This window comes from Hyla sarda, chromosome 4 (assembly GCF_029499605.1).
Source record: "Hyla sarda isolate aHylSar1 chromosome 4, aHylSar1.hap1, whole genome shotgun sequence".
NCBI lineage: Eukaryota > Metazoa > Chordata > Amphibia > Anura > Hylidae > Hyla > Hyla sarda.
Window position 1 is genome coordinate 370,082,191 of NC_079192.1, and position 27,733 is coordinate 370,109,923.

General features: G+C 41.1%; 1 protein-coding gene across 1 annotated transcript; it reads left to right on the forward strand.

Annotated features, from left to right (window-relative positions):
• Positions 1 to 65: 65 nt before the first annotated feature.
• IK (IK cytokine) lies at positions 66 to 25,898 on the forward strand. Its single transcript, XM_056516714.1, has 20 exons — positions 66 to 155; positions 3,489 to 3,552; positions 4,607 to 4,699; positions 4,803 to 4,862; positions 5,270 to 5,437; positions 6,192 to 6,306; positions 6,443 to 6,513; positions 7,588 to 7,634; positions 7,724 to 7,887; positions 9,078 to 9,186; positions 9,865 to 9,904; positions 10,027 to 10,282; positions 11,155 to 11,173; positions 13,513 to 13,588; positions 14,184 to 14,264; positions 15,147 to 15,204; positions 16,530 to 16,618; positions 22,068 to 22,176; positions 23,095 to 23,129; positions 25,486 to 25,898. Exons 1-20 carry the CDS (start codon positions 140 to 142, stop codon positions 25,511 to 25,513), a joined length of 1,698 nt encoding a protein of 565 aa, XP_056372689.1. The 5' UTR covers positions 66 to 139; the 3' UTR covers positions 25,514 to 25,898.
• Positions 25,899 to 27,733: the final 1,835 nt, after the last annotated feature.

Here is a 27,733-nt window from a genome sequence, read left to right on the forward strand (position 1 = left end):
GCATCTGCCGGACTCTCATCCAATGAAAGCTTGATTCCAAGTCACGTGTCCAGAGGGCGGGTATTGTTAGTGTACAGGGGCCCTGTGGGTAAATCTAAAGTACTTCCGGTTTCCGGTTGGTGTATATGTGGCCGTGAAGATGCCTGAGAGGGAAAGTAAGTCGTAAATATTATGTGGAATTAAGATAATGTCGTCTATACCGCGGGTGCTGGTGGTCGGTGCGCCGTACAGAGTGCGCTCTGCTTCATCTCATCTGGTTATTATGGTGCATGGTTTCCCTGCCAGGGTGCCTCCAGCTGTTGCAAAACTACAACTCCCAGCATGCCCGGACAGCCTTTGGCTGTCCGGGCATGCTGGGAGTTGTAGTTTTGCAACAGCTGCAAACACCCTGGTTGGGAAACACTGTTGTTCTGCTCGGTCCAACTACAAAACACCACATTATAAGGAAGGTTATCAGAACTATCTAACAATAAAATAGAATGTGTTTCCCATAGCAACCAATCACAGCTCAGTTTTAGTTCTGGCACAGCAGATTGGTGTAGAACAGTGTTTCCCAACCAGAGTGCCTCCAGCTGTTGCAACACTACAACTCCCAACATGTGCAGAACAGCCCTTGGCTGTCCGGGCATGCTGGGAGTTGTAGTTTTGCAACAGCTGGAGGCACACTGGTGTAGAATCTGCAGAATTTTTGAGTTTTTTTTTTGTTTGTAGTTACCTCTAGAGATGAGCGAACTTACAGTAAATTCGATTCGTCACGAACTTCTCGCCTCGGCAGTTGATGACTTATCCTGCATAAATGAGTTCAGCTTTCCGGTGCTCCGGTGGGCTGGAAAAGGTGGGTGCAGTCCTAGGAAAGAGTCTCCTAGGACTGTATCCACCTTTTCCAGCCCACCGGAGCACCTGAAAGCTGAACTAACTTATGCAGGATAAGTCATCAACTGCCGAGCCGAGAAGTTCGTGAAGAATCGAATTAACTGTAAGTTCGCTCATCTCTAGTTACCTCTGTTGCTGTTTCTTTTAAACAGAAAAAAAGTGTCAAAAATCACTCTTGTCAATGTGAACACGCTTTTAGCCAATTTTCAATAAATCTCCTTCCATTGGGTCTGGTATTGTGATGTTTACATGTGGAACTGCAAATCCCTTAAAGGGTACCTCTCATCAAAAAAACTTTTGATATATTATAGATTAATGTATGCAGAATAACTTTACAATTGCATGTTATTAAAAAATATGCTTCTTTCTATTTAATTTTCCACTTTGAAGAAATGACCACTAGGGGTCTCCCTACCAGTCCTGGCAGCAAGCATTTCAGACTCATGCTGGAGTCCTAAACACTACGAGCTGCCAGTCTGCTTTGTTCACAAAGGAGAACACTCAGAGGTGCCAGCCTGCTTTGTTCACAAAGGAGAACACTCAGAGCTGCCAGCCTGCTTTGTTCACAGCCTGTTTGGCTGTGAACAAAGCAGGCTGGCAGCTCTGAGTGTTAAGGACTCCAGCATGAGTCACAAATGCTTGCTGACAGGACTGATCGGGAAAAATACAATAGAAAGAAGCATATTTTTCATTAACATGCTATTGGAAAGTTATTCAACATTCATTAATCTAAAATATATCAAAAGTTTATTTGATGAGAGGTACCCTTTAAAGTCCTGTCATGACCTGAGTATGTACTGCAAGTCCTGAATAGTCCTGAACCAATGATTATCCTTCTGACAGGAACTGTAATGATCACTACATGAATAAGCCATCTGTATAACGCCATCATTATCATCAGCGCAAATTTCACCCTGTGGCGGTGGTTCGAAGTTCACGCCTCTCTTTCTGTATGTTCCATTGACTTTAACATGATTACCCCCACAGTTCTCAAATTACAGGGGACACATCATTAAAGGGTAAGTATCATGAAGAAAAAAAAAAAACATATCCCCTATCCTTCGGATAGGGGATAAGTTTTAGATTGCAAGGGGTTCGAGCACTGGGCCCCCGCGATCTGCTGTTTGGAACCACTACTCTCCATCACAGGGGCGCATCACGACCCCTGCCCGAAGCGGGAGCCGCCATGCCCCCTTTATATAGCTTTATGTGAGAGCTGAAAATAACAGGTCACCCATAGGGTTATATGGAGGGGGCGTGATGGCTCCCGCTTCGGGCCGATGTCGTGATGCACCCCTGTGATGGAGAGCCGGGGCTCCTAACAGCAGATCGCAGGGGCCCAGCGCTTGGACCCCCTGCGATCTTAAATGTATCCCCTATATAGGGTATACTGTTTTTCATGATAAGACCCCTAAAGATCAGGCTTGTATGAAATATTTAATATGCCATAGCAAGGTGAGGTGGGAAAACTCCTATAATCTTAACAGTGAGGTAAGTAGGAAGCACATGGACAGTCATTTTTATGCTTTGTTTTTGCAACTTTAACCCCTTCATGACCCAGCTATATTTTTTTTCAAATCCCTGACATGTTTCTCTTTAAGTGGTATTAACTTTGAACTGCTTTTACCTGGTAAAGTGATTGAGAGAGTTTTTTTTCGAGACATATTGTATTTTTGTTGATACATGAAGCGATTTATGTGAAAAACTCTAAAATATTGTGAAAAATTGGAATTTTTTTTATTTCTCTATGAAACTCTCTACTTGTAAGAGAAATAGTCATGCCCCCCTAGGTCCCGAGCATCTGCATGATGTACATGTATGGCATGGGCCCTTAACCCCTTCCCGACCCATGACATACATGTACGTCATGCAGATACTGGCCGCTACTCGCTGCATCCCGCCACGCCCGGTAAGATGATGGCTTTCACTAATAGCCACCATCTTACCAGGCGCATGCCGTGAGTAGCGGCCAGTATCTGCATGACGTACATGTATGTCATGGGTCGGGAAGGGGTTAAGGGCCCATGCACACAGATATCCCACTCGGAATTAATTTCAAGTTAAATCAGCAAGCAGCAGAACCCCAGTGATCAGAATAGAATTCTGCTGCTCAGTGCACATGGAAGTTCTCTATGCAACTTCCGATCTGGATCCGGAACCTTAGATCGCACCACTTCGCCACACTACTCCTGGGTATCACTACTGAGATCCGCTGGGATTATGAGTAATATGGGTAAAGTGTGTGGCAGCACATGTCTCACTCCAGCTTCCAGTCAAATTTGACCCTCTTACTGCATTAGTCAAAGGTTGAGATCAGGCGGCTGGGGAGTGAAAAGCGCAGTCTGGCTGTTAGTGACGAAGACAGGACTGAGACCCGCTGCAATCTAAACTGATGCAAAAAAAGGCTTAAAGATGCCCTAAAAGCCAGAAAAGGCTTTCTGAAAGTTTCATTTTTCTGGCTTTTGGGGCATTTTTTTTAATATATTTTTTTGCATCGGTTTAGATAATATGGCTTTCTTTCTGAAGCTAATAAGGAGGCTTAAAAAAATGTTGTCTTATATTAACATGTTCATAAAGTTTATCTTATGGTAATTATTTTTATTTTTTTATTCCAGGTGAGTTGTTTTCCAATCCTCTGGCCCCAGATGGCCATGAGGTGGAAGATCTGCATTCACTCCAGTAAGTCCAATGTTGCATTTTATCACATTACACTATATTCGAAAACTCTTAGAGGACTGTGGTCAAATTCAAAATAGCCTTTCTTTTTTTTATCACCCCACATGATAGCATATGCCAGTGTTTCCCAACCGGGGTGCCTCCAGCTGTGGCAAAACTACAACTCCCAGCATGCCCGGACAGCCTCTGGCTGTCCGGGCATGCTGGGAGTTGTAGTTTTGCCACAGCTGGAGGCACCCCGGTTGGGAAACACTGGCATATGCTATGGATAGCAGCCAATAGGGGTTAATGGAGTCATTATAGGCTAATGATAGAAGTGGAGGAAGTTTCTATTTGTGTAAACTTAGTACTGCCACGCGCTGGCCATGCCCCCCAAATTATATATACACCCCCTCCCTCATAGCCTGCACTGTCACCACAGCACATATTGTAATGAAGCCTCGCCCCTCTGATGTATTTGCAGACTGTCAGATAGAAATATAAAGTGTTGTACGTGTGAAACAGGTTGGGGTGGGGGGGCTGATCACAGACCTATTTGTACATAATAATAAAAAATAAAATAAAAACTTTCTAATTTGACCACAGATCACGTTTAAACTTGGGATGGGAGTTGGGAGGTATTGTGTCTTTTCTGCCCCCCCTCTGTAACAATAAGTGCAGGCAAATGAAATGGACACTGGAGGCTCTGGCATTAATCTACACAAGAGCTGCCTACACTTAACCATGGGATCTATTGAAATAATAATAGAAACTTGCTTTCTTTTTTCTTTCAAATACATTGTAGTAGTCATTTTGAATTCTCTTATCCAGGTTTCCACAACGCAATGTTATTTTCTCCTGATATAATTTCTTTTTATGTTAATAGTTTTAAAAATGACTGATAATAGCAATAAAACAGCTTTCACCATGTTGTCCTTTTTACTTGTACACCATGAATGCAAACTCTGCCAACCAGGAATGGATCTAGTATGTTCTGCATATTCATTGAGACATAGTGGCCTTTGACTTTATACTAGTTTGTCGAACTACACGCATCTAATCCATTCATTGCTTATAGGTCAAAGCTAACAAATGAAGACTTCCGTAAACTTCTTATGACCCCGCGTGCAACGCCTTCTTCTGCACCGCCTACAAAATCCCGCCATCATGAGTAAGTACATACGGAAAGCTTTTACATCAATTACGACTTGTTATATTTGGGAGAAAAATGCTGTTTTTTTATACACAGTTTAAACTTGTACTGTACCCTCTAGGATGCCACGTGAATATAATGAGGATGAAGATCCAGCAGCCAGAAGACGGAAGAAAAAGAGGTAACCTAAGCCCTGCCTTCACCTTGTCTAGGTTAAGGCAACACTGGTAAATGTATAGTAATTAGAGATGAGCGAATTTACAGTAAATTCGATTCGTCATGAACTTCTCGGCTCGGCAGTTGATGACTTTTTCCTGCATAAATTAGTTCAGCTTTCAGGTGCTCCCGTGGGATGGAAAAGGTGGATACAGTCCTAGGAGACTCTTTCCTAGGACTGTATCCACCTTTTCCAGCCCACCGGAGCACCTGAAAGCTGAACTAATTTATGCAGGATAAGCCATCAACTGCCGAGCCGAGAAGTTGGTGACGAATCGAATTTACTGTAAATTCGCTCATCTCTAATAGTAATCATTATCCCTTTAGGTCTTTACTCACAATCTTTTATTTCTTTTTCTTACACACACACAGCTACTATGCAAAATTACGACAGCAAGAAATTGAACGTGAGAGAGAACTTGCTGAGAAATATAGAGACCGAGCAAAAGAGAGAAGAGATGGAGTCAACAAGGACTATGAAGAAACTGAACTCATCAGCACAACAGCAAATTACCGAGCAGTGGGACCTACAGCTGAAGCGTAAGTGCATTCATCTAAGATAGCGGTCTGATTCTTCCCTCCCCCATATACTTGTGTTCAGTTGTTTTGAGGGGAGGAAGCTGCTTTTAGACCTCTGTGGTGTTTATTTCTCTGAGAATAAATGGATTAGGCATTTTGCAATCCAACTACCTGATCTTTCTTTCCACTGACATCAGGGGAGAGTCTAAAGGCCCTGTACAAGATGTAGAACTGCTCCTACCCATACGTGAAGAGGTTACTGCCTATCAAATATGTAAGGAGATTGACTGCTGTAGAGCTGTCTGACAGCAGTTTACCTCCCCTCATAAACGAAAAATCGGTGGAGCTGAGCATTCATGACTATGGAGTTATTGTGAGAGAGAGCTGCTCAGCTGACTGTTGTTGAAGTTGTATGAGCACCTTAATAGAATATTCTCAAGCTTAGCTTGTTGATCAGTAGGCTTCCTTGGAACTCAGAAATATCCAGCAGCCCCTTAGTGCTTAGTTCTTGTCTTCTCATTTCAAGGACAATTTTTCAGGATTGTTGGGGGCGTCCCAGCGGTTGGACAGCCACTTATAATCTTGTTATCCCCTATCCTATGAATAGGGGAGAAGAGGCTGAGATGAGAATACCCATTTAAGGCTGTAATCCCACTGCTTTTTGGTTATACGTCAGGATTGTTTACTGATTACTTTCCTTTTAAAAGATATGAGGTTAAAAGATTTTTCTAACCATTTTTGTACTAATTTCATTATACATCTGATTTTTTTCCAGTGACAAATCGGCAGCAGAGAAAAGGCGTCAGTTGATCCAGGAGTCCAAGTTCTTGGGTGGTGACATGGAGCACACTCACTTGGTGAAAGGTCTTGATTTTGCCCTGTTGCAAAAGGTAAGAGAAAAATCCCTCTTGTGACTGATATTAGAATATTTGGCATCTAATTTGAATGATACTTGTATGTTACATATTTTCTGAGGTATTTTAACTAATGGCAAAGCTTTCATTGGTTTGTGCTGTGTATTTTTAGGTCCGTGCTGAAATTGCCAGCAAAGAAAAGGAAGAAGAGGATATCATCGAAAAGCCCCAGAAAGAAACCAAGTGAGTATCACATGTGGATAGAGCTTCTCAAACAGAAGCCACCCTGGTGATCAGATGAGTATGTTTAGATGTTAGTGGGAGGTTACCCCTCTCACAGTGACACCTTGTTAAACCCGCCCTGCTTTTGTTAAGTGTTGCACAGCGTGCCACAATTTGGTGCATTGTTTGCTTGTTTTCACAACTTGACCTATTTACTATTGTATTCACACAAAAGCCTGGGACTAAATGGCTGGAAATTCTAACCAAGAAAAAGCTGGTCAGAACTTTTCTGGCCTGTGTGTTCCAATAGTAAATAGGGTGGAATCGTGCAAGTCTGATTTAACATTACACAACTTGCATAAACGTTAAGCGTACCCGTCAGATCCAATATCGCTCAGTACTTAATCCTGACCATGTACATCTAATTTTTATGTGTCTAGCACCTTTATTTTTTTTATTACGCTTTTAATTTAGCTCAGTCTGAATTCCTCTCAAAGGGAGGGGCGTGGCCTCACTGTGCAGGTCTCCGCCCCCTCCCTCAGTATGTTGTCTGCTCACATCTCCCCTAGCATTAGCAAAACTACAAATCCCAGCTTTTCCTCACTGACAGTAGCGGGACACAAGCTGACAGTGGGAGGATTTTTCCTCCAGCTGTGAGCCCTGCGCTCACAGCTGTCAATCAAGGAAGTGTGTCCATGACATAGGTGATGATGTATGGACACAGCAGGACTAGTATGTGTCCAAGCAGGCAGGGGGGGGGGGGGGCAGTTGTTTGACTGGCTTTTTCAGTATGAAATACTGAAAATTTTCTAATGAAAGCAATTGCAAAACCTATTGGCTTTGCATGCCTTACAACATATCAAAAGTTTTTGTATCTGACAGTGCCCATTTAATGTAGATGTTGTGATATGTCAGATCGGTACAGGCCTGGCCAGAGCAAGCCATGGTCCCGTTTCTCAGTAGAGGGAGGCTGCACGTGTGTGGTTATATAGCTTCCAAATTCATTTGATGGAAGAAATTGGCTGCAAAAAGATGTGTACATTGCTTCTTGTGAACATGGCTTTAATTTAAACTTCCATTTATATTTTTGTACAGAAAAGATGAAGATCCAGAAAATAAGATTGAATTTAAGACTCGCCTTGGTAAGTTCTTACATTACTCATGGTTCTTCTGGAGAATTTTGTGAAAAAACTTTTAGAATATCCAATTTTTTTTTTCTTGTTTGCAATAGGTCGCAATGTGTACCGTATGCTATTTAAGGGCAAAGCTTATGAGCGCAATGAGCTTTTCCTGCCTGGACGGATGGCCTATGTGGTAGATTTAGATGATGAATATGCGGACACTGACATTCCAACCACACTTATACGGAGTAAAGCCGACTGTCCAACCATGGAGGTAAATAATAGTGGAGGATTATAATCTAATATTTTAAAATACATCCCACACCCCTGTAGTTTGTTGTGTAAAAAAAAGTTGAGTCCTTTTAAATATATCTTTGAATGACAGTTTAGATATGGACAACTTTACACACTTTCTTTTGTTGGTTCATGTGCTTCCGCGGAAGGGAGGAGGTTGTACAACATAGAGTATGTGGGGGGGGGGTCTGCGTTTTCAGAAAGAGCAGATCACACAGGCAGTGCTGAATTAGAATATAGCTAAGGAGAACACCCAAGGCAAGCACATGGACTGTTTAAGGCTGCATACACAGAACGGAGAGTCCGCTTCAATTCTGCACCTGCATTTGTTTTTGCAGAATTCTGCATCTTTTTCCGCATTTGCGGAATTCCGCATGTATTCCACATGATTTTCATACGAATTCAGCAGAAATTAGGCCCCATTGAGTTCAATGGGATTCTGCAGCAAAAGTCTGGCAAATAAAAGGCCAGACTTATATTTTTCTGGAGCACGGAAAACAGAACTTCAGAAGTGGAATTCCACATGCGGAAATTCTGCTGAGTGAATGAAATTGCAGAATCTCATTAAAGTTGATAGGGAATACACATAGGCGGAATTCAACATGGAAAAGTCATGCAGAATTCCGCACAGATTTTCCGTCCTGTGAATGCGGCCTTAGAGGAGAGAGAGAAAGGAGAGCACCTACAGGAGACTATGCAGAAAGGGAAAATCATACATAATTTTCGGTATCAGTGCATGACAGCACAAAAGAGGAGAGATCTCTTATTGGCAGTAGAAAAGAAATTCAGTCCAAATATGAAGCCGTGCTAATACACGAGAGCTAGTGAAGGCTGCAGCAACTTGCACACAGTCCTCACATCTAGCATGTATTACTGGAAAGGATGCCTTTATGAAAGGACTCCGAATCTAGGAGTAGGTTGCAGGCTTAAGGAATGAGGTAATAAAGTTTACAGACTTATTTTTTTTTTTTCTTAAAAAGGCAACTGAAATATTTAAAATATTTTTTTCCTATGACAAAAGCCTTTTATATCAGGGTTGGTATTTGACTTGCTATAAGCTCCATATAAATTATTATCAAACTTTCAGCCAAATGTATATGTGGCATCTAGTTAAAATACTGCGTCTGTGATTGCTTCTGCTTCACTTTCACATAAACCTCTACTTTGTAGGCTCAAACAACACTCACAACGAATGACATAGTCATCAGCAAGCTGACTCAAATCTTATCCTACCTGAGACAAGGAACTCGCAATAAGAAGCTGAAGAAAAAAGACAAAGGTATTGGTGTATTCCTATTGTATTTCTCAGGTGTCTGTCTTGGTTTACAGTTCTTCTGCACCTTAGGTTTTACATTAAAATGGTAAAATTTTTAGTGGTTGTTTTTGTGTTTTTAAAAGGGTTATCTATCTTTTTCAAAACTGAGGGACTGTCATCCAGTTAGGTCATCAATATTATATAAACTGGATCTCAGCACCTGGCACCACGGCCTATGATCTGTTTTAAGTGGCCATGGAACTTGAGGAAGCGCTACAACTCGCTGTACCTTTAAAGGGAACCTGTCATCAGATATTACCATATACAACCCGTAGCAATGTGTTATCTATGGTAAAATCTTCTTCCTCACCGTCCCTGGGAGATGTTCCTGCCTGCAGAGATGGTGAGGATATATAATGTAGTTTTAAAGTGTCCCCAACAGGCCCTGTAAGTAGTCTCCCCGGAAGGAAGCTAGTCTGTTACGGCTGTAATCACGTTCCCTCTGCGTATAATATGATATCCTGTTCTATTTCAAGAGAGTGCTCCTAATCTCAGCTCATTACCTGTTTAAATTTTTTTTTTATATGGGGGCATTGCTTAGACCTCGGGGAAGTAATTGAAGGTCGCTACTTCCTTTGTTAGAAGTTGAAAGTAGGAAATGTCTTGAACACAAATAACTTAATACATTTTATTTCTTTATAGGAAAGTTGGATGAAAAGAAACCTCCAGAGGCTGATTTGAAGTAAGAAATGTTGTAATTTACCATCTTCTGATTATACTTCTGTCATTTCCAGAAATATTCAGGTGTACTTTCTGTATACGTGCAGTATTATTATGATTACAATTACCTTTCTTTTATTGAAGCATCTTTGATGATATTGGAGACTACATTCCTACTACAACCAAACCTCCCCGTGAGAAAGAGAGAGAAAAGCACAGAGATAAGGAACGCGATAGGGATAGAGACCGTCCAAGGGAGAGGGACCGAGACCGGGATCATGAGCGTGAAAGAGAGAGAGACAGGGAAAGAGTACGGGAACGGGAGCGAGAGAGAGAGCGAGAACGAGAAGAAGAAAAGAGGAAGCACAGCTACTTTGAGAAGCCAAAGGCTGATGATGAGGTGATAAATGTACCTTATACTTGTCTATACACATATACACACCTTCCCTCTACCGGATTACTATATTCCAAGAATGACCCCACACACTATACTGTGTACTTTAACCTTGTAGCCAAGCTATAACATGGCAGCAGTCTGAATAACTGGGATTAAATGTGTATATATTATGAACAATTATGAACTGAATGGATGACTAGTTTTAATCGGTGGGTGTTCTGGTGTTGAGACCTCCACCAAATACTAAAGCAAAGGGACAGATCCATGTGCTCCTTCTTTCCTGATTTGCTCTTCAAGAAAAGCAGCACAGTAGAGCACAGGGCTCTATATACATATACACACACACACACACACACACATGTTTATACATACACACACATTTGTATATACATACACACACACACACACACACACATGTTTATACATACACACACATTTATATATACATACACACACACACACACACACACACACACATGTTTATACATACACACATTTGTATATATACACACACACACACACACGTTTATACATACACACACATTTGTATATATACACACACACACACACACATGTTTATACATACACACACATTTGTATATACATACACACACACACACACACACACACACACACATGTTTATACATACACACACATTTGTATATACATACACACACACACATGTTTATACATACACACACATTTGTATATACACACACACACACACACGTGTGTGTGTGTGTGTGTGTATGTATATATATATTATTATTTTAATTTTATAGTAGCGACCAGGCTAATATTCACCTAAGTAGTAGTAGTGTATTATTATGAAGCATTTGCCCTTTTTAACATTATTGTTTTCTTTTTCTTTTAGCCAATTGATATTGACATAGGTAAGTTACATAATTCTTTATTATTAAGTAAAAACAGGCATTTAAAAAAAGCTGTGCAGTGGATTGCTCCTGCTATGAAAATGATAAAAAGAAGGTATAAAATGAGGTAGCTTTTACGCTGTAGAAACAACAAACATTTTTTATCCCTAAATATTCTTAACTATACATTTTACAGTTTACAAAGTGTAAATGCCTTTCTTGAAAAATTGATGTAACTACTTACTGTATTTGTTTTAAATAGCCATAGTACTTGATGCAGGGATTTATTCATATTATGCTTCATTATAAATTAATTTTAATTGTTTAACCTTTTACAATTGTAAGTAACAATTCATTAAGATGAGGCCTAGTTCACCTATTGCTTTTTGATACGAATTTTGGATACTTGTTGGAGTTGGACACTTGTATCTCCGTGTTCCAGTCTCAGATCATCCAAGAAAGAGGGGCTAGACAACCCCTTTAACCCCTTAAGGACTCAGGGTTTTTCCGTTTTTGCACTTTCGTTTTTTCCTCCTTACCTTTTAAAAATCATAACCCTTTCAATTTTCCACCTAAAAATCCATATTATGGCTTATTTTTTGCGTCGCCAATTCTACTTTGCAGGGGCATTAGTCATTTTACCCAAAAATGCACGGCGAAATGGAAAAAAAAATCATTGTGCGACAAAATCGAAAAAAATGCCATTTTGTAACTTTTGGGGGCTTCCGTTTCTACGCAGTGCATATTTCGGTAAAAATGACACCTTATCATTATTCTGTAGGTCCATACGGTTAAAATGATACCCTACTTATATAGGTTTGATTTTGTCGCACTTCTGGAAAAAATCATAACAACATGCAGGAAAATTTATACGTTTAAAAATGTCATCTTCTGACCCCTATAACTTTTTTATTTTTCCATGTACGGGGCGGTATGAGGACTAATTTTTTGCGCCGTAATCTGAAGTTTTTATCGGTATGATTTTTGTTTTGATCGGACTTTTTGATCACTTTTTATTCATTTTTTAATGTTATAAAAAGTGACCAAAATACGCTTTTTGGGACTTTGGAATTTTTTTGCGCGTACGCCATTGACCGTACGGCTTAATTAATGATATATTTTTATAGTTCGGACATTTACGCACGCGGCGATACCACATATGTTTATAATTTTTTTTTTTTTTTACACTGTTTTATTTTTTTTATGGGAAAAGGGGGGTGATTCAAACTTTTATTAGGGAAGGGGTTAAATGACCTTTATTAGCACTTTTTTTTTTTTTGCAGTGTTATAGGTCCCATAGGGACCTATAACACTGCACACACTGATCTCTCATCCTGATCACTGGCGTGTATTAACATGCCTGTGATCAGTGTTATCGGCGCATGACTGCTCGTGCTTGGATCTCAGGCACGGAGCAGTCATTCGTCGATCGGACACCGAGGAGGCAGGTAAGAGCCCTCCCGGTGTCCGATCAGCTGTTCGGGACGCCGCGATTTCACCGCGGCGGTCCCGAACAGCCCGACTGAGCAGCCGGGATACTTTCAGTTTCACTTTAGAAGCGGCGGTCAGCTTTGACCGCCGCTTCTAAAGGGTTAATACCGCACATCGCCGCGATCGGCGATGTGTGGTATTAGCCGCGAGTCCCGGCCGTTGATTAGCGCCGGGACCGACGCGATATGATGCGGGATCGCGGTGCGATCCCGCTTCATATCGCGGGAGCCGGCGCAGGACGTAAATATACGTCCTGCGTCGTTAAGGGGTTAAAGACGTCCGATCTGCAGTGATCAGATGATTGCTGCCTCAGGTGACTATAATGTGTAGCTTCTATTTGATGCAGCTACACAAAGTTTTTAAAGACTCACTAAACCTAGAAATGAATGGTAACAATAATAGTAACAAGATAAACGTCCTCATTCAGTCGGGTTGTCTCTAAAAACATGCAGAAAACACTATTGATCTGTTTAAATTTTAATTTGGGTAATGATTTAAGAGGGTGCGACTTGACAAATGGGGCAGGGATTAACAGTATTGGAGTCCTACTTCAAACAGAGTCGGGGGGAGGGAGGCGTTTGCTGCTGCCAGTTGTCTCGCAGACAGAAACATTTAGTATATTGATCTTCATACAGCAAAAGTGCTATATAGCACAAGAAAAAGTGGAAGATTGGGGTGGGTCAGGGTTTTGCGTGTGTTTTTATTTTTATTTTATTTATGTATATCTTTTTCTTTTATTTGCTAATGTTTAGTGTTTTAATTTTGATGTTTTTTTTGTATTTCTGGTTTGTGTAATGTAAGAAGATATGTAAAAGCGAACCTTTCTGATTCTTTCCTGTGAAGCTAATAGAAATGTTTTTCTTTACTAGGGCCTGGATCAACTAAGGATCTTCTGAAGTCTATCAATGATAACTTTGCTGGAGCTCCTGGTTGGGAGGGAATAGAATATCCTTTTTGTCTATATTTCTATGAGGGGGTGTAACCAGGAACGAAAAGATTGTTTCCTTTACCATTATGTGTTGTCAGAGTAATATGAGAAAACTGACCTCAAAGCTGAAAAAATTCCAAAATGTCAGCACAGCCCTTCTGTTCTCAGCACCATTCTAGTCTGTATTATAGGGCATGTAACGTTATCCACTCTTGTAAATCTATATAATTTTAAAACTTTTAAACTTACTCTAAAGTAGTGGACAGGCTGCTGCTGACATCAAACACTCTGCACAGAGCAGGAGACGACGTTTATCTGCCAGGAACCTTATGCAAACCTATTCATAGATACTTTATACATGGGCCTGCTGCTTGTGTGCAAGCTATACTGCTAGTGAGTCATGCAAAGTGCTAGTAGCTTGCCAGTGTGTCTGAAGTGTTGCTCACAGAGCATGAGCCCTTCCTGCTGAAAGGAGGAATGAGAGGAGGCTTAGCTCTGCTCTGAACTGAAAACGGAAGATGAGGAAATTATTTTAATGTCCAATTTTTTATAGCTATTGTTTGAAGTGCATTTGTCTATGTTTTACTTTTACATTTCTTAACTCCTACAAACAATGAAGAAACATGAAGACAAGAAGCAGTTGGGAGATTTCTTTGGCATGTGGAACAGTTATGCTGAATGTTATCCTGCAACGTAAGTTCTGTCTAGGGCCGCACGGCTCATTCTGTATTTGCTTTCCACAAATTATGGTTTCCTGTTGTGCATGAAGGAAAAATAATATTCAGGTGATAAAGGAAAGAAAATAAGTCAATGAGCTAGATCTTTTGTATATATGCTATTTCTAAGAAAATGTATTTCGGTGACCTAGCAAAGGAGACTTTAAGTATAAACTTACCATCTGTTCCTGTTCAGGGACCCCGGTGATAAATAGACACTGTCTTTTTATATAAACGTTACAGCCAGGGGAAACGTGACATGTTATTGTGTGACAGCGGTGTCTTACCTAGCAGTGGGCAATCCAAATATAGTAGACTGGGGCCACATTAGTGTATGGGGAATTGGTGTATTTACCTGGATACGTGTCTTATTTCCTATTAGGACTTAGAATTTCCATGAAATACATGGACAGACCATTCACCAATGTTGGTGGTGTAGAGGAATAAACTATTTCTGCCTGATTTTTCATAGATACCAGCTGATCCCTAGGTTTCACAGTAGCAACACACACTAAACAGTTTATAATATGTCTAGACCAGTGTTTCCCAACCAATATGCCTCCAGCTGTTGCAAAACTACCACTGCCAGCATGCACGGACAGCCTTTGGCTGTCCGGGCATGCTGGGAGTGGTGGTGTTGCAACAGCTGGAGGCACACTGGTTGGGAAACACTTGTCTAGAAGCAATTGTGGACAACCAGTTTAACATGTGCATTAAAGCTCCTTGCTTTACCAACACTGCATTGGGTGCGAAAAAACATTTTGTTGTAAATATGTGGTAAATCACTGAATGAAAGTCAATAATGTTTCGGTTGCATATGAATAATATTTTATAACAATTTTAATCTGTTTGATTGCAGTATGGATGATATGGCGGTAGACAGCGATGAAGAAGTGGACTACAGTAAAATGGACCAGGTAAGTCTTGGTCCACTTCTTCCTAAAGGGGTTAAAATTTGAAAGATATTTTTAATGTTTTTAGAGATGAGCGAAGTTACAGTGATTCGATTCGTCACGAACTTCTCAGCTCGGCAGTTGATGACTCATCCTGCATAAATTAGTTCAGCTTTCAGGTGCTCCGGGGGGGGGGGTCTGGAAAAGGTGGATTCAGTCCTAGGAGAGTCTCCAGCCCACCGGAGCACCTGAAAGCTGAACTAATTTATGCAGGCTAAAGTCAGCAAACGCCAAGCCGAGAAGTTCGTGACAAATCGAATCATATGAATGGGACAGTGGAATCCCCATTTAATTCAATGTGCAGTATATTTTGCGGAGATTCCGAGCAGATTTTTCTGGTGAAACAGTCTTTGAATTGATACAAGAATTTTCTCATTCACTGACAGCATGCAAATATCTTCAAAATGGTAAACCATTAATATAAAATCTTTACAGTACTTAACCCCTAGAGGACACTGGATGTACTCGTACGCCCTGGCTACTTGGCACAGCAAGACGTACATTTAAGTCCTGAGTCTCATCGGGACTATGAAGCTAGCACAGAAGCTGTGCTTGCTTCATAGACCAAGTGTCCCGGCTGCTGATAGCGCAGATGCCTTCCATTAACCCTTCAGATGCCTTGATCAATATTGATCATGGCGTCTGAAGCATGATGGGGATGGGTTTTGGGAGACTCTTCAGACCACCAGCAGCACGATTGCGGTAGTTTGAGGAGTCAAGATGGTGGCAGAAGCTCCACTCGCCACCTACACTGCTGCTTATAACCGACTCCAGCGTGTCCCCCCCACTGCAGCATCAGCATACAGTATCGTAATGTATGGTACACCCATCTGAGGGATTCACTGACAGATGGGGTACAAAAACGCTGATCAGAAGATGAGAGCATCTCTAAATTCAGGGCATCCTAAGCTTTCATGGGTTATTAAAAAGTCATGTTTGGGGAGGCCACAGGTCCTCTTTAAAGGGGTTTCGCTGCTCAGCGTTTGGAACAAACTGTTCCGAACACTGGAGCCGACGCCGGGAGCTTGTGACGCCATAGCCCCGCGCCCCCTCCCATAGACTTTCATTGAGGGGGCGGGGCTATGACATCACGAGCTCCCAGCTCCAGCGTTTTGAATAGTTTGTTCCAAACACTGAGCAGCGGAGAACCCCTTTAAGTTAACTGATCAGCAGGGAGTCTGACCCCACCCAACTTATAGAAATGGACAGTCCTAAGGATAAGATATAACATATTTGCCTATACTGCCTGTGATATTAGTAGTTTGTAACTTTTTTTTCTTCTTCCACAGGGCAACAAGAAGGGACCTCTGGGTCGATGGGACTTTGATACACAAGAGGAATACAGTGAATATATGAACAATAAAGAGGCTCTGCCCAAGTAAGTAGTTGTTAAGTATAGGGCTGAAACAACTAATCGATTAATCGGTATGAAAATGTTTGTTAATTATTCTGTTGGTTGATTAATTGGTCAGCCAAGTTCACATACACTTAGCAACTATCACAATGTATATATGCAGCTGTGGTCCTCAGCAGCCTGTTAAGTGAAGAAGGGGCCCAGCAACACCATCTTCTGCTTCCTGCAGCTGTCAGGAGTCCTTGGTTGTCAGGCTGTTTGCTGGAGGCCAGATTCTCAATAGTTGGAGAGAAGATGCAAGAATTGGAAGATTTTGTGTGCTGACCCCCTCCTCACTTAATGGGCTGCTAGGGGCACGTAGAATGGATAACCAAGGAATGTGCGGCCCCTACTATCTGGCCACATGTAAGAGACAGGGAGAAAGATATAGCCCTTACAAGGGAAAAAAAAGAATTTTTAATATTTAAAAGAACTAATATATGTATTTAAAATATAATAAAAAAAATATTCCTCTCAGCCTCCGCAAAGCTCAGCATCTAGCCGACACCAGACACTACCAACAATACATCCCTTACCTAATACACCCCCCCCCCCCTTATTAACTCTAATGTAACTCACAAAAGATCCACTCTGGTTATTTTTATATGATTGAATAGAAACAATTAACTACCAACTAATCGATTATGGAAAAAATTGTTAGTCGCAGCCCTAGTTAAGAAGTTGTCTTATTGTAAGGGGTATAACTAGAGATTCCTAGGTACCCCAGATCAGACAAGACTCTAAGTCAGATCTAAGATGTTTACTTACCTTTCCTTATGTTTGGCTTTAAAGGGGTACTCCAGTGGAAAACTTTTTTTCTTTATTAACTGGTGCCAGAAAGTTAAAGTTAAACAGATTTGTAAATTACTTCTATTAAAATGTTTTAATCCTTCCAGTACTTATTAGCGACTGTATACTACAGAGGAAATTAATTATTATTATTATTTTTTTTTTGCATTTCTTTTCTGTCTGACCACAGTGGTCTCTGCTGACACCTCTGTCCATTTTAGGAACTGTCCAGAGCAGGAGAGGTTTTCTATGGGGATTTGCGCCTACTCTGGACAGTTCCTGACATGGACAGAGGTGTCAGCAGAGAGCACTGTGGTCAGAAAGAAAGGAAATTCAAAAAGAAAAGCATTTCCTCTGTAGTATACAGCCGCTAATAAGTACTGGAAGGATTAAGAATTTTTAATAGAAGTAATTTACAAATCTGTTTTAACTTTCTGGCATCAGTTGATTTAACCCCTTAAGGACTCGGCCCATTTGGGCCTTAAAGGGGTATTCTGGGCAAAAACATCCTATCCCCTATCGAAAGGATAGGGGATAAGATGTCTTATAAGATGACCCGACCCCCCGCGATCTCCCTGCAGCAGCCCGCATTCTATGCATAGCTGCGTCTGAAGTTTCGGAAACCTCCGGGCTTCCGAGACGGGGATGTGATGTCACGCCACGCCCCCTCCATTCATGTCTATGGGAGGGGGCGTTGCAGCCGTTACGCCCCCTCCCATAGACATGAATGGAGGGGGAGTGGCCTGACGTCACGTCCCCATCTCTGATTCCCGGAGGTTTCCGAAACTTCAGACGCAGCTACGCATAGAATGCGGGCTGCTGCAGGGAGATCGCAGAGGGTCCCAGCGGCGGGCCCCTTGCGATCGGACATCTTATCCCCTATCCTTTCTATAGGGGATAATGTTTTTGCCCGGAATACTCCTTTAAGGACTCAGACAATTTTATTTTTACGTTTTCATTTTTTCCTCCTCGCCTTCAAAAAAATCATAACTCTTTTATATTTTCATCCACAGACTAGTATGAGGGCTTGTTTTTTGCGCGACCAGTTGTCCGTTGTATTGCCATCACTCACTTTAACATAAAATGTATGGCCCAACCAAAAAAATACTATTTGTGTGGGGAAATTTAAAAGAAAACAGCAATTTTGCTAACTTTGTAAGGTTTCGTTTTCACGCTGTACAATTTACCGTAAAAATTACATGTGTTCTTTATTCTTTGGGTCAATACGATTAAAATGATACCCATGATAACATACTTTTCTATTACTGTTGCGCTTAAAAAAAAAAAAAAAAATCGCAAATTTTTTAACCAAATTAGTACGTTTAAAATCCCCCTAGTTTGAAGACCTATAACTTTTTCATTTTTTCCATATAAGCGGTGATATGAGGGCTCATTTTTTGCGCTGTGATCTGTACTTTTTATTGATGCCATGTTTGCTTATATAAAACTTTTAATAAATTTTGTTCTCAATTTTATGGGGAATAAAATGTTATAAAAAAAAAAAAAGCAGCAATTTTGGATATATATATATATATATATATATATATATATATATATATTATATATATATATATAATATATATATTTTAAGTTCAAGATGATCAACCTATGGTATCATTAACATTATATTTTAATAGTTCGAATATTTACGCACGCGGTGATACCAAATATCTATAATAATTTTTATTTTACACTTTCTGGGGGTGAAATAGGGAAAATGGGACAATTTACATTTTTATTGTAGGGGTTTTTAATTTTATTTTATTACTTTTATTTTTACACTTTAATAGTCCCCATAGGGAACTATTTATAGCAATCATTCGATTGCTAATGCTGTTCAGTGCTATGCATAGGGCATAGCACTGATCAGTGTTATAGGTCATCTTCTGCTCTGGTCTGCTCGATCGCACCGGAGTAGAAGACCCGTGGAAGGCAGCAGAGGCAGGTGAGGGGACCTCCGTCTGCTGTTCTGGATAATCAGATCGCCGCGGCAGCACTGCAGGCGATCCGATTATCCATTTTAGTGACCGCAATGCTGCAGATGCCGCATCTGAGGGGTGAATGGCGGACATCCGGCTATCAGCAGCAAGGACCTGCTCCGATGCTCGTGGTTATGTATAGGATGTAAATGTATGTCCTGGTGCGTTAAGTACCACCTCACCAGGACGTACATTTGCATCCTGCGTCGGCCGGGACCCGTGGCTAATAGCGCGCGGCATTGATCGCAGTGCCGCACGCTATTAACCCTTTAGACATGGCGTTCAAAGTTGAACGCCGCGTCTAAAGTGAAAATGTGCCGGTTAGCTCAGTGGGCTGTTCGGTATAGTCGCGGTGGGATAGCCGCGGTGAAATCGTGACATCCCGAACAGCTTACAGGACAGCTGGAGGGTCCCTACCTGCCTCCTTGCTGTCCGATTGCCGAATTACTGCTCAGTGCCTGAGATCAAGGCATGAGCAGTCAAGCGGCAGAATCATCAATCACTGGTTTCTTATGAGAAACCAGTGATAAATGTAAAAGATCAGTGTGTGCAGTGTTATAGGTCCCTATGGGAGCTATAACACTGCAAAAAAAAAAAAAAGTAAAAAAAAAATGAATAAAGATCATTTAACCCCTCCCCTATTAAAAGTTTGAATCGCCCCCCCTTTTCCCATAAAAAAAAAAAAACAGTGTAAATAAAAATAAACATATATGGTATCGCCGCATGCGGAAATGTCCGAATTATAAAAATATATTGTTAATTAAAGCGCACGTCAATGGCGTACGCGCAAAAAAATTCCAAAGTCCAAAATAGTGCATATTTGGTCACTTTTTATATTAATCAATAAGTCAATCAATGCAAACATGGTACCGTTAAAAATTTCAGATCACGGCGCAAAAAATAAGCCCTCATACCGCCCCATGCACGGAAAAATAAAAAAGTTATAGGGATCAGAAGATGACAATTTTAAACGTATTAATTTTCCTGCATGAAGTTATGATTTTTTCCAGAAGTCCGACAATATCCAACCTATATAAGTAGGGTATCATTTTAACCGTATGGACCTACAGAATAAATAAAGGTGTCATTTTTACCGAAAAATGTACTGTGTAGAAACGGAAGCCCCCAAAATTGATAAAACTGCGTTTTTTTTTCAATTTTGTCTCACAATAATTTTTTTTCCGTTTCACCGTAGATTTTTGGGCAAAATGACTGACGTCATTACAAAGTAGAATTGGTGGCGCAAAAAATAAGCCATCATATGGATTTTTAGGTGCAAAATTTAAAGAGTTATGATTTTTTTTTTTTTTTAAAAGGAGCGAAAAATGAAAATGCAAAAACGGAAACCCCCCGGTCCTTAAGCGGTTAATTGTCTTTAGCCCGTTTGCATATAGGTCCTGATACCAGCCAACATCTGGGCCTTGTAAGCCATGCCCCACACACCTCCCTGTCTAGTTCAGGACCTTGTGTACACTGATGCTGGCCAGCTGTGACCGCTATAGTTGTGGCTCTGCTTATTTCAGAGGGTATTTTCCAAATTACCATATTAGATGTCATGCTGGATGTCTTTTTAAATCGCTTTCTAATCTGTTACTTTTTTTTTTTGCCACTTTTTAATTAAATATAACATCATAATTTAAGGGGAGGGTGCCATGCTTCTAACTTACTCTTTTATAATACATATTTTTAGGTCCAGCCTGTTTATACATTTGACATCCTTCAGTGTAAGAGAATCACGGCAACACATGAATGGTTAATATAATCTTGCTTTTAGTTTTTTTTACAGTACATGAGCAGCTCATAATCACAGGAAATATCCTTTTATAAGTAGATACTACATCACCCAATTGTTTATCCTCCGGTTCGTTAGTTTCACTCCCTTCTGACCATACCGATCAGAGAGATGGCATGAATGACCAATTGCTGAACATTGCTACGTTTCTGCAGACATGCCTCCAGTTTAAAGCATCCCGAACCTTCTCCCACCACCACTTATATAGGTCTAGTATCCCAAGGCTATTTCTGACATTGTAAACTTTATAAAAGACAAACAATATATGTGCAAAAAAATATACATCAAGATCTATATGTGCCTTATGTCTAGAAGTACAAACTAACAAAGCAGCATATAACAAGTAGTCTTTACAGAAATACACAAAGATTGCATGACTCCCTAAGTCCAACAGGAGGAAAAGAACCAATTTTTACAATCCAAAATTATAGTTTCTTTTTAACTCCTCCTTTCCTGGAACCAACAACTTCCTCTAAAACCATACATCTCAGATTAAGCAAAGTGTTTAGTAACCCCTTTCCCCCATACTTTTGAGTAGTTTCGGTTTGTTTTGACCCATTTTTAAACTTCTGTAGATAGTTATGAATATTACATCTTGTGTTCACTTATCCTTATTTTAACATTACAAGATGTCTGCCCTACGTATATTCTCAGACATGGTTTAGAATTACATGTGTACTAACCTTTCTTATTGTTGAAAAATAAAATTGACAGCCAGTTTGTTTACACCATTGATGCGCTGGCTTGGTTTTCTTGACTTGAATGCTGGTTATAGTAAAGTAGAGTTTCTTTCCTATTTACCTGGTTCATCTACTTGTTTGAGTGAAATTTATACTTTTGACATGTTGCATATTCCATTTTTTTTGTTCCTTAGAGCTGCATTTCAATATGGTATTAAAATGTCAGAGGGACGTAAAACAAGACGCTTTAAGGAGACAAATGAAAAAGCAGAACTGGACAGACAGTGGAAAAAGATCAGTGCGGTAAGAATATATTTAACAAAGTCAACTTTTACTACCCTAATAGTAACCTGGGTACTAGAGCCCTACATCGTGATTGGGATCCAGTAAAAAAGTTGCGGACGCAGGCGGTAATGAGGTTTTTGCGGGCAGTCACAGAAAATACAGCGGGTACCACGCAATGTCACAGGGGGCTGATGAAATGGCACAAGAGGGTGATGAAATGGCACAGGGGTACTATTTCTAAAAGCTGTGACAAAATGTTTGCAGGAGCGGGCGATAGTGAAACACTCACCTTGCGCAATCGGGTAGTATTGGTCAGAAATGCAGCGGGAGCAGGATTCCGAATACAGTCCTACGCAGGGCTTTACTCTGTACCGTTTCTGTACATCAGGAGGAGATAGAGAAAATCAAGTGCAGAGGAAAACTGGAGCAACAAGTGATGTTATAGATTTCAGTCTAAGGCTGGGTTCACACTACGGTTTGTAATTACGGTTCCCGTATACGGCTGGGAGGAGGGGTGGGCGGGGCTTAATCGCGGCGCCCGCACGCAGCTGTATAGGGAACCGTAGTTAATGTATGTCTATGAGCCAACCGGAGTGAACCGCAGCCTCCGGTCGGCTGCTTTTTCGGCCGTATGCGGTTTCCCGACCGCAGGCAAAACGTGGTCGATTAAGCCCCGCCCACCCCTCCTCCCAGCCGTATACGGGAACCGTAATGACAAACCGTAGTGTGAACCCAGCCTAAGGCAAATCTGTAAATTAAAGCAGGAATATAATTTACTGGTATTGGAAACTACTCCTGCCAACTGTGGGCAAAGTTCCTACACGTATCCTCCCTAGTATGTTATAGTGGTAAAAATAAAACTACATGCCCTAAATCATATGTAAATCACTATTGGTGATGTGTTCTTCAATTCTAATTACAATGTGCTTTGTCTAGATCATTGAGAAACGGAAGAAGCTGGAGGCTGATGGGTAAGTGCAACTGTGGGATTCTGTCAACCAGTGACATTATCATATATTGTCAGTGCATTAAAACTTGTTGTCTTGTATAACTAGAATTAGACACAATAAAAGGGGTTTTCTGGGCATTATGCAGTTAAAGGGGTATTCCAGGAAAAACATTTTTTTTTTTTAATCAACTGGCTTCAGAAAGTTACAGATTTGTAAATGACTTCTCTTAAAAAAAAAATCGTAATCCTTCCAGTAGTTATCAGCTGCTGAAGTTAAGTCGTTTTTTCCTGTCTGACAACAGTGCTCTCTGCTGACACCTCTGCTTGTCTCAAGAACTCTCCAGAGTAATTTACAAATCTGTTTAACTTTCTGGAGCCAGTATGATATAATTTTTTTTTTCCTGGAATACCCCTTTAACCCCTTAATGACCAAGCCCATTTTCACCTTAAGGACCAGGCCAATTTTATTTTTGCGTTTTTCGTTTTTTCCTCCTCGCCTTCTAAAATCTATAACTCTCTTATTTTTCCATCTATAGACCCATATAAGGGATTGTTTTTTGTGTGACCAATTGTACTTTGTAATGAAACCTCTCATTTTACCATAAAATGTACAGCGAACCCAAAAAAAAATAATTTTAGGGAGGAAATTTAAAAGAAAACCAAAATTTTGCACATTTTGGAGGGTTTCGTTTTCACACTGTACAATTTACGGTAAAAATATGTGTTCTTTATTCTGTGGGTCAATACGATTAAAATGGCTAAAATAAAAAACCATGGCTAGATACTTTTATATTTTTGTACCGCTTAAAAAAGAAATTAAGACTTTTTGTACAAAATCAGTAATCTAAAATCGCCCTATTTTGACCACCTATAACTATTTCATTTTTCCCCATATAGGGCGGTATGAGGGCTAATTTTTTGCGCCGTCATCTGTACTTTTTTTAGATACCACATTTGCATATATAAAACTTTTAGATCATTTTTTTTTTTTTTTTTAATAAAATGTGACAAAATGTGGCAGCATTTTTGGACTTTTTAAATTTTTTACGTTTACGCCATTCACTGTACGGGATCATTAACATTATATTTTGATAGTTCGGACATTTACGCACGTGGCAATACCAAATATGTTTATAAAACTTAGGGGATTTTTCACTTTTTTTAAAACTTTTTATTTTTACATTTTTCAACTATTTTTTTACACTTTTTATGTCCCCATAGGGGACTATCTATAGCAATCGTTTTATTGCTAATACTGTGCAGTGCTATGTATAGGACACAGCACTGATCAGTATTATCGGTGATCTTCTGCTCTGGTCTGCTCGATCGCAGACCAGAGCAGAAGACTCCGGGAGACGGCCGGAGCCAGGTGAGGGGACCTCCGGCTGTCATGCTGGATGATCGGATCCCCGCGGCAGCGCTGCGGGCGATCCGATCATCCAATCAAAGTGCCGCATTGCTGTGATCTGTATTGATCACGGCATCGGAGGGGTTAATGGCGGACATCCGTGGAATCGCGATTGTCGGCCATTACGGGCGGGTCCCCGGCTGCTGCGAGCAACCGGAACCTGCCGTGTATGACACGAGCACCCTTCCGATGCTCGCGGTCATACACAGGACGTAAATGTACGTCCTGGTGCGGGAAGTCCCGCCAAACCAGGACGTACATTTACGTCCGTGGTCGTTAAGGGGTTAATGCCATCAATGTATAAAGATTGGGAAAACCCCTTTTAAGGAACAATTTCACCCATTGTGTACACATATTAAAGGGTCAATTTCCTTTCCAATGTCACATGTACAACTTTTTAACATGTAGGATTATATTTTGTGATCTCACACTTATATTAAAACATTACACTTACAACTTTTTGCGATCATTCGCAATGGTTACTATTTTTTCATACAAAAACTTTTGATCGGTCGGGCTCGCAGTGATGAGACCTCCATCAATCGCGAGATATAGCTGGGTAAAGTTACTGTGCAGATTTCCTGCCCTTATGTTTTCTAGCCAAACAGAGGAGTCATTTCAACACAAAAAAAAAAGTAGAATTCTTTTCCTTAAATTTTTTGTTTGGATCCACTCCTGGTGAAAAAGTAAATGCACAAATGTTCTCATATGGACCATATAAAATTCCATTATATAGAATAATTACAATTTATTTACATTAATCCTGGGAAATCTTTTTTAAATCAAATGTTCATTTTGGTAAAGGACACTGGAGAATTTTCCCCTTGTCCTTTTTCTCCCAGTGGGTTGCCCCTGTGTGTAATTTTATTGATAATAAATACATTAAGTGCCTTTTTGTGATTGTTTTGCCTTACTTTGTTCCATGTATTATGTTTAACTAACAATATTTTGTCCTTTTTTTCATTTTCAGGGTTGAAGTGAAAAGACCTAAATACTGAATACGTGGCCAATATTTGTTTTAGAATTGTCATTTTTTTAGTTCAGATTTGCATAATGTTTATATCTTACAATGGAAGCCGTTTTGTTGAAGGGAGCAGATCATTGCGTCATCTCTTCATTCTCACAAACGTTGGAGAAAGGCATTTTGTGGGACAAACCAATGTCAAAGGGTTTTGTGTAAAATTTGCATGCTAGGTAATAAATATGTAACATTTAATGATGCTGTAAATCTTACTATAAATGACCTAACAATTGTGGATTACAGAGCATCAGACCCTCAATTCTCATCAAGTTATTCCAAGTAAAGTTGTATTTTGTTCATTGTCGCTGGAATTAACCTCCAGTATTGTGTTACAGAGTCTATTAAATATTATTACACCCTTACCAGGTAAGCGTACTTTTGTGTAGTGCATGTGTGTGTTTATTACATTTTATGTACCGTATATACTCGATTTTTCGTGCTGAAAACACCCCCCCTCGGCTTATACTCGAGTGAACTCTCCGCCCTCAGTGGTCTTCAACCTGTGGACCTCCAGATGTTTCAAAACTACAACTTCCAGCAAGCCCAAGCAGCCATCGGCTGTCCGGGCTTGCTGGGAGTTGTAGTTTTGAAACCTCTGGAGGTCCGCAGGTTGAAGACCACTGCGGCCTTCGACATCATCCAGGCCCCCCTCCCCCCCTCTCACGCCCTTTAGTTCTGTACTCACCTCCGCTCGGCGGGACGTTAGGGTGCGCGATGGTCCGGTGCTGCAGGACTGTCCGGTGGGGAGGCCGTCCGGTGGGATAGTGGTTCCGGGCTGCCATCTTCACCGGGGGGCCTCTTCTCCGCGCTTCGGGCCCGGCCCCTGAATAGTCACGTTGCCTTGACGACAACGCAGAGGTACGTTCATTACCAACGTCCCTCTGCGTTGTCGTCAAGGCAACGCCTCTATTCCGGGCCCGAAGCGCGGAGAAGAGGCCCCCCGGTGAAGATGGCAGCCCGGAACCAATATCCCACCGGACGACCTCCCCACCGGACAGTCCTGCAGCACCGGACCAGCGAACCCTAACCTCCCGCCGAGCGGAGGTGAGTACAGAACTAAAGAGGGGTGAGAGGGGGCTGGATGATGTCAAAGGCCGCAGTGGTCTTCAATAGAGATGAGCGAACTTACAGTAAATTCGATTCGTCACAAACTTCTCGGCTCGGCAGTTGATGACTTTTCCTGCATAAATTAGTTCAGCTTTCAGGTGCTCCGGTGGGCTGGAAAAGGTGGATACAGTCCTAGGAGACTCTTTCCTAGCACTGTATCCACCTTTTCCAGCCCTCCGGAGCACCTGAAGGCTGAACTAATTTACGCAGGATAAGTCATCAACTGCCGAGCCGAGAAGTTCATGACGAATCAAATTTACTGTAAGTTTGCTCATCTCTAGTCTTCAACCTGCGGACCTCCAGAGGTTTCACAACTACAACTCCCAGCAAGCCCGGACAGCCGATGGCTGCCCGGGCTTGCTGGGAGTTGTAGTTTTGAAACCTCTGGAGGTACGCAGGTTGAAGACCACTGTATCAGACATTGACAAGCGGTGATGAAGGGGGGAGGGGGGGCTGATGACATGTAGTGATGATGGGGGGGGTGTGGGATGATGACAAGGGGATGATAAAGGGAGGGTGTGGGATGATGACGAAGCGGATGATGATGACAGGTGGTGATGATGATGATGAGGGTGTTAATGATGGGGGTCTGGATGATGACATGGGGGAAGATGTATTTCCCACCCTAGGCTTATACTCGAGTCAATAACTTTTCCAGGGATTTTGGGGTAAAATTAGGGGCCTCGGCTTATATTCGGGTCGGCTTATACTGGAGTATATACAGTAGTATGTATATATAATATTTTCTGTGTGTAAATAATTGCACAGATGTTTACGGGGAAGAGGACATGAATAGACCCGTAAGGCTAATATCTGTAGTATCATTTTCTACCTATCACGAGGCCTGTGATTGGATGTTACCGGGGACGTCTTTACTTCTCTGTGCATGTCTCCAAGCCGTGAGGACACTGTGTTTTCCTGCAGGTGTACAGTATGTGGCGACCATAAAACGCTTAGTAACAGCCATATCTCCTAGTGTTCAGAGCAAAGAGAACCAAAGTAGAGCTATAGAGTTATCAACCAAGCCGGTACCATAGATTACACGGCATATATCACAACCTCCTGCCAGGATGAACAACCTTCTTCTCTT